Source organism: Neltuma alba, unplaced genomic scaffold (genome assembly GCF_004799145.2).
Source record: "Neltuma alba isolate B1F8T4 unplaced genomic scaffold, ASM479914v2 tig00001533_pilon, whole genome shotgun sequence".
NCBI lineage: Eukaryota > Viridiplantae > Streptophyta > Magnoliopsida > Fabales > Fabaceae > Neltuma > Neltuma alba.
The window spans coordinates 23,960-31,723 of record NW_021632499.1 but is presented as its reverse complement, the minus strand read 5'-3'; the positions used below and the strand labels follow the sequence as shown (position 1 = coordinate 31,723).

Here is a 7,764-nt window from a genome sequence, read left to right as displayed (position 1 = left end):
AGAGGCCATACGGTTGATAAGGTAGGCTGCGGTTAGTACAGCATCTCCCCAAAACAGATTTGGAACATTTCTTTCCATCATAATAGCTCGGGTCACTTCCAAAAGGTGTCTATTCTTTCGCTCAGCAACTCCATTTTGTTGAGGAGTATAAACACATGAGGTTTGGTGATGGATTCCCTCCTGCTCAAGAAATTCCCTAAAGGCTCCACTCACATACTCTTTGGCATTGTCACTTCTCAGGACTTTGATGGTAGTTTGGAATTGGGTTCTCACAAACGAGTAAAAGTTTTTGAAAATTTGTAGGGCTTCGGATTTCTCTTTCATAAGGTAAACCCATGTGACCCGGGTGTGATCATCTATGAATGTGATAAACCACTTTGTGCCTGTTCGGGTGTTGGTTTTGGCTGGTCCCCAAATGTCGGTATGGATCATTGTGAACGGGGTAGAAGGTTTGTAAGTATGTTTGGGATAAGAGGCGCGAGTTTGTTTAGCAATTTGACACGTTTCACATTGGAAAGGAGAAGAATTTTTATTGAATAAAGTTGGAAACACATGCTTCATATAATCAAAGCTGGGGTGGCCTAATCTTTGATGCCACAACATTACATTTTTATTCTGAGAGTTGGAGCTAACCATAGCTTTCTTTGCTCCTGCTGTCTTCATATCCTTTCCTTCAAAGTAGTAGAGTCCATCCCATTCTTTAGCAGTCAAAATCTTCCTCCCCGAGGTCGAATCCTGAAAAACACATTTAACATCATCAAATATCACCCGACATGCTTTCCCTTTAGTTAATTTGCTCACAGAAATAAGATTGCAAGTAAGAGCAGGGACAAACAAAACATTATGGATTTCCAGATCTTCAGATAGAGCCACACTGCCAACACCCTCAACTTTAGTATACAGTCCAGTTGCCACTTTTACTCTAAGGTTCTCATGGCAATATTTGAGGGTTTTGAAGAAGGACTTATTACCAGTCATGTGATCTGTAGCACCGGAGTCAACAATCCAAGTCTCATCACTAGTTATCATTGCATTGAGGGCTATAATGGAATTACCTGACTGTATCAAGTTCACGTTGGGAACAGATTTTGATTTGTTTTGTTTTTCAAGTATCTTACGAAGCATTTGAAGCTCTTCTCTGGTCAATTGGTCTCCATCATCACCTTTTTCTTCAGAGGAGGTGTGGTGGCTCCTTCTATCTTCCCGTTATTTCTGTTTCCCTTGAGCTGGTTTCCCATGTAGTTTCCAGCATTCATCTCTGGTGTGGCCTCTCTTGTTACAGTGGTTGCACCACTTGTTCCCTTTCTTCTCAGGGCCCTCTGATGTCTGGAACCCCCTCGTCACCAATGCCGAGCCCTCTGCTGCGGTCAGGCTGCTTTGAGTGAGGTGTCTTCGGCTTTCTTCGAACTTAACCATACTGAAAACTTCAAATAGGGATGGCAGCGGCTTCAGTCCCATAATTCTCCCTCTCACTTCTTCAAAAACATCATTCAGGCCCAACAGAAAGTCATATGTTCGTCCTCTTTCCACCAATTGTCTGTAGTAATTTGCATCATCCATATCCTTCCAAGGATGTACTTCAAAGAGGTCCAATTGCTGCCATATCTTTGTCAACGTACTGTAGTATTGAGTCACAGTTAAGTTGCCTTGTTTCAGATCTTTGAGCTGCCTCTTTAGATCTAATAAGGCTGCAGTGTTATCGAGGGTAGAGTAGGTCCGCTTAGCCGCATCCCAGATTTCCTTGGCTGTACTTGCAAGAAGGTATCCTTCACTGATTTCGAGAGTCATTGAATTGCACAACCAAGACATTACCTGATTATTTTCAGCGAACCAGGTATCAAATTTGGGATCATTATGCGAAGGTTGTGTTGCTTCTCCATTGATATACTTCTCCTTACGCTTCCCACGTAGATACATTAATACACTTTGAGACCATTGCAGATAATTGCTTCCATTAAGTTTGTGGGCTACCCCCATAGCTTGAGGTTCAGCGGCTACTGTCAGATCTGAAGAAGGAGTAACCACCGGTGAAGAAGGAGAAGGAGTAGCTTGAGTATTTGAAGATGTACCGGACATGAGAACCCTTGGAATATTGCGAACAGACCCAAAAAGTGGTGGGAATTCTGGGTTATCCATCTTCTGGGTCTCTGGGAGGTACTGGAGGTCTCTGGCGGCGGCGCGTGGGCGGCACGCGCTGGTACAGTGGCGGCGCGTGGCGGCGCGTGGGATTCACGCGCGGAGCTTGTAACGGCGCGTGAGGGTCACGCGTAGCTCCGTTGGACGTCGGCTTCTGGGGACGCGCCGATCTGGGGACGCCGGTGAGGCCTGGAGGGGTGGTGTCGTCCACGGACCACTTCTGGTTCCAGTTTCAGGGACGTCTCACTCACTCTCTCTCTCTCTCCTCGCCGTCTCTCTCTCTCTGGCTCACGGCAGACTCTCCAGGACCCTTTCCAAGCTCACACGCTCTGATACCATGCTTAAAGAGTATTGAAAATTCACTCTTCTATATTATTTCATATGATTTGGGTACAATATATAGAGTCTCATACTACCGGTTACAATCAATCAGTAATAAATGAAAGATATTGCAATATCACAAGTAATCAGGAATTTATTGTCTAGCTAGAATCATGGGTAATTAATGGAGAGAATAAAGGGAGAGAATCAGGGAGAGAATCAAGGGCTTCTAACAGGATCATTATCCTGGTTGGCAGTGTTGCACCTTCGCAACAATAGTTTCTTTGGAACTTTCCCAACTTTGTTGAAGAATTGCAGCAAACTGATTTCTTTGGATCTAGGGAACAATCAATTTTCAGGAACAATTGCATCATGGGTTGGACAACACTTGCCAAATTTGAAGATTCTTGTTCTTAAATCAAATAAGTTCTCTGGTCAAGTTCCCTTTCAAATATGTTACATGAGGTTATTACAAGTCTTAGACCTTGCACAAAACAAGTTGACAGGACAAATACCCAAATGCATCAGCCATTTGAGTGCTATTTCAATAGTAAATAGCAGTTCAGAATCATACATTCGTTGCAATGGAGCAAACAACAAAAGGCATCTGGTTCTTGAGGAGCTCCTTTCCCTAAAAGGAAGAGTTGATTATTATAGAGCTATTCTTGGTCTCATCACAAGTATTGACCTTTCAAGCAAGAAATTATCTGGAGAGATACCAATGGAAATCACAAGACTTAAGGGGTTACACTTTCTAAATGTTTCCAATAATTGTTTAAGCGGTCAAATTCCAAAAGCTTTTGGGAACTTGGAGTCACTAGAGTCTGTCGATTTCTCAAGGAATCATCTTGTTGGTGAAATCCCACAAAGCATAACCAAGTTAAGCTTCTTGAGCTTTTTGAACTTGTCAAGAAATGATTTGGAGGGAAGAATTCCTACAGGGACACAATTGCAAAGCTTTGAAGCATCTAGTTTTGCTGGCAACAACCTTTGTGGTCCTCCTCTTACTAATAATTGCACTTCAAGTGATCCAGATCAAGATGATAAGAATGGTGATCATGGGGAGGGGATTGATTGGTTTTTTGTAAGTATGACATTGGGGTTTGTGGTGGGATTTTGGGTTGTGGTAGGTCCTTTCTCTACAATAGATCATGGAGATATGTTTATTTCCAATTTCTAGATGGCATGTGGTACAAATTGCAAACCCTTTCTTTCTTTTTTTTTTGTTAGATCAATAAACTGGGGGTGTATTTGCACTTAGTTTGAAGTGTTATATATTTAAGGGGATTTTTCTGCTGGTGTAGTCTATGATTTTTTTTCCTTTTTCATTGTCAATCAAATGGTGAGGTTTTAATAAGCTATACCAAACTAGTTACACACCCATGGTTTTAAATCAAACTTCAATAATAAAAAGAAAAACTAAAAATTGTTATGAAGAGCTGACTCTTACAGATTGATACTGACACATCATTGATATGAAGCCTTTTAATTATATATTATTCTAACATATTAATTACAACATATACATGATATTTTACAAGAAATTAGACCATACAGCAGAGATTTTACCATATTGGCATGGTTTAAATGCCCAAAACATATCATTGCCGTAAGTTTTATATGCCACCAAATTCAGAGATGCACTTGCAATAAGGGAAGGATGAAGCCAAGGAGGGAGGGAGTGCACCTGTGTAGGTAAAAATCATTATTAATGGGAAAGGTCAAAGGATATGCCGTAGAAGAATTAGTTATCAATTAGAATGTGCTTTGTTTTAATTAGCAGATAGTAAACTATCAGAATAATCCCCTACAACAAGTTAAATCACTGTCATGAAACATTATTTTGTAATCTATAAAACAACCAGAACATTTAAGTAGAATTAAAATTTAATATTATTTAGTTATCATTAAAATATGGTACTCTAAACAGGGGAACAAACAATCCAAATGCTTGATCCTAAACACTGTATCTGACCTTTTGTCTGAAACTTTAATCCAGAATCTCCATACCTATCAGTTTCATTTTGTAACAATTTGTGCTGTAGAGTTTATTTTAGCATACGAAAATAAACTGTAATAGAAAGCAGAGAGGGAGTAAATAACATTGATGCAGCATTATTTCGCGGTAAAACTGATAAAGCACCTATTTGCATCGAGGATAGAAAGCTTGGCGTTGTTGTCAGCACCTGAATGTTTGGAATTGATGGGCTAGAGTAGGGTGATGGTGGAAATAGATTACCATGAGAATTATATAGCAGTCTTCAACGCATAGAAGTTTTGGCAAAACAAGTTAGGAAGTTAATTTTGATTCTAAATATAATGTCACTATGGTGTTTATTATAAGCCACTTATTAGGAAGATTTTTGTTCTTAAATATAAGTTACTTGTAGGGAAAATGACACAAAAATGACATTTAAATTTGAAAATGCCAAAATAGTCACTTGAATTTGTAAAATCCTAATTTAGTCATAAGTAACTAATTTGACACTTGTAAATTTACTGAAATGATCATATTGTTCTTTATTTTATTTATTGTTTTTTTAAAAACCAAATGCCCCCACCAGTTGCTGAAGCTCCGATGCTGACGGTGGCTGCCGGAGCTTAGGTGGCTGCTGTTACCAGAGCTCCAGTGGCTGCCATCAATTGGTCACTAGAGCTCTGGTGGTAGCAAAAATTTTTTTAAAATTTTTTACAACTTTAGTAAAATGGTTAATAAATTTTGTTACGCTATCAATAAGTTTAGTATAGCGGTTAATAATAGGTTTTTCAAAAAATTCAAAAAGTAACATTTTTACAACTTCAGTAATACCCTTAATAAGTTATGTCTATTAATAACTACAGTATAACATTTAACAACAGGTTTTCTGAAAAATTAAAAAAAAATAGCATTTTTACAACTTTAGTAACTACTTTTTTAAAAAAAAATTACAATTTCGGTAAAACAGTTAACAAGTTTTGTAATGCTATTAACAAGTTCAGTATAACAATTAACAGCAGGTTTTCTGGAAAATTCAAAAAATAGTATTTTTACAATTTCAGTAATGCTGTTAACAAATTCTGTAACTCTATTAACAAGTTCGGTATAGTATTTAACAACAGGTTTTTTGAAAAATTCAATAAGCAACATTTTTACAATTTCAGTAATACGGTTAACGATATTAACAATGCCTACAGGGAGAACTTTGACAAGAAAATACTGCTATGAAAATAGAACCATTCTTTTAATACCACACACTTAGACATCAAGAAGAGTGGCTGTGAAGTAAACAACCAAAATTTATTCCAATAAACAGACAGAAATGAATGCGAGAAGGAGGAAAAAAAAAACCCTGATTCCTATAAAAGGATCCGTTGCTCTCAACAAAAGCAGTAGCTTCTCTATGAATGGGCAACAAATACTTAATTTCAACAAAATGCAAGGCTACGTAAAAGCACCTTAACAAAATAACATAATAATTACTAATGTTTTGACAGATATAAATTGGTATATGGTTTCTTACTAGTTTCACTCTTGCCATCAATAGGCTCCTCAAAGGACAAAAGAAATATCAAATATCAAGCACGACCTATATCCAATAGGTGTAAAATGCTAGACAAAATAAGAAGAGATAAGAGCAGGTAAATGGAACCGCAGAATCACATCTACAAACAAAAGGCAAAGCTTAGTGGACGAGAACTAATATGGAAGGCGAAGATAAATAGACTTCAGTTTCAATCATCACAGTATTTTTAACCACGATCCTCATAAATCATGCCATTGACCTGCAACAGAACCTTTGAACACTATGGTTTTCCACATACTCTATACTGTAACTTCAAAGCACATTTAAAGAAAAGGGTACACGCACTTGGGTCAATTTCCTATCGGAGAAAAAATACACTCGGATCTATGAAACACTAAAAGCCTACAGCTTCACGATGTAATTGACTAAACTTCGTCACCAAATCAAATTACCGAACTCGAAAAACAGTAACCAGGAAACTCAATCTACAAATAGAATGTGACACGAGACTTACGGTAATAAGAGGCGAAATCTTGAGCCCTTCAGTTTTGTTCATATAGAAATATTTCTCACCCAGAAGCTGAGTCCCCTCCAACGCCAATCGATTCGAGTGGCTCTAAAACGCAATCAAGAACAGAGGCAACCTTCCTGTTGACACCCTTGCCAACGAACGCATTAACTATTTTCCTACCACCAGTCCCAGCATCCTTCTTGGCCGGCGGAGGTGGAGGAGCTGAGGCTGTGGCACCTTTAGCATACTCAATGGCACAGTTGAGTAAAATAAGAGCCAAAAGTATATATTTCTGAGTCCCAACGTTAAAATTTTTGAAAGACCGACTTCTCAAAATTGACCATCAACTTAACGGCTATTTTTATTCAAATTACTAGAGGAAACAGATCAGCTGAAATCCAATTCTAATTTGATCATTGATCAGATGGGTAATTTAGACTTCAAATTATCGTCTAGGCCATTGAAATAATTGATGGCGAAGGCCTATGTCTGGCAAAAAGGCTCAGAGGGATTGTTAATTTAATTTAAATAATAATACAATCTCTAAATTATTTTTTTCTTTAATAAAAATAGGTTTTGGTTTGGGGGTGATTATTGCAATTCTGTAATTCATAAATCAGTGGCGAAAGTTAGGCTTGACAATTGATGTGTGGATTGATTCCGACGTATCACAACTAATAATTATTAATTTATTATAGAGGAACCTAATTAATTTTTTTATTTTTAAGAACCGCATATTTCTAATTATCTTAAAACATCCAATTATATTATTCAGGTTGGATTTAAAATTGGTATATATTTTTGAATTATTTCGTTAGTAGAATCGAATTACTTGTAATTAAGATATAAATTTAAAAAAACATTAATATAATTTTTGGTCCTTCAAGTTTACTTTTGTTTTGGTTTTGGTACCTCAAATTTTTTTATTTAAAATATTAATTCCTATAATTTAATAAAAATTTGGATCATTTTATCCCTTATAGTGCTAAATTATATGGTTTGAAACTTGAAGGACTAAAACCAAATTATGCAAACTTGAAGAACCAAGTATTATATTAACCCATTAAAAAATGTTAATGTGCTTTGCTATCCCTCCGCCGAATTGTGAGGTTAGATTGTAACGGGATGAATGATTGAAATGCTAAATAAATCAAATATTAAATAATTATAAATTCTAATCATTGCTTTTATTCTGGCAAAAAAAATAATTGCTTTTATAGAACGGGTAATTTTTTGCTTTTATAGTAATTTCAACTTGAACTTTTATCTAATTGTAAAATCAATCTAATTGTA

At 36.8% G+C, this 7,764-nt stretch overlaps 2 protein-coding genes across 2 annotated transcripts; one reads left to right on the top strand and one right to left on the bottom strand.

The window, feature by feature from the left end:
- Nucleotides 1-1,206: 1,206 nt before the first annotated feature.
- Nucleotides 1,207-2,076, bottom strand: LOC114758613 (uncharacterized). The gene has a single exon (XM_028947675.1). The coding sequence runs from the start codon at nt 2,074-2,076 to the stop codon at nt 1,207-1,209; it is 870 nt and encodes a 289-aa protein (XP_028803508.1).
- A 565-nt stretch (nt 2,077-2,641) lies between these two features.
- On the top strand, nt 2,642-3,637 carry LOC114758605 (receptor-like protein EIX2). The gene has a single exon (XM_028947664.1). It carries the CDS (start codon nt 2,642-2,644, stop codon nt 3,635-3,637), a length of 996 nt encoding a protein of 331 aa, XP_028803497.1.
- The last annotated feature ends 4,127 nt before the right edge of the window (nt 3,638-7,764 follow it).

Bases quoted from the DNA above. Each gene is read 5' to 3' on its own strand.
- LOC114758605 (XM_028947664.1), top strand. From the start codon at position 2,642: ATGGAGAGAATAAAGGGAGAGAATCAGGGAGAGAATCAAGGGCTTCTA.
- LOC114758613 (XM_028947675.1), bottom strand. From the start codon at position 2,076: ATGTCCGGTACATCTTCAAATACTCAAGCTACTCCTTCTCCTTCTTCA.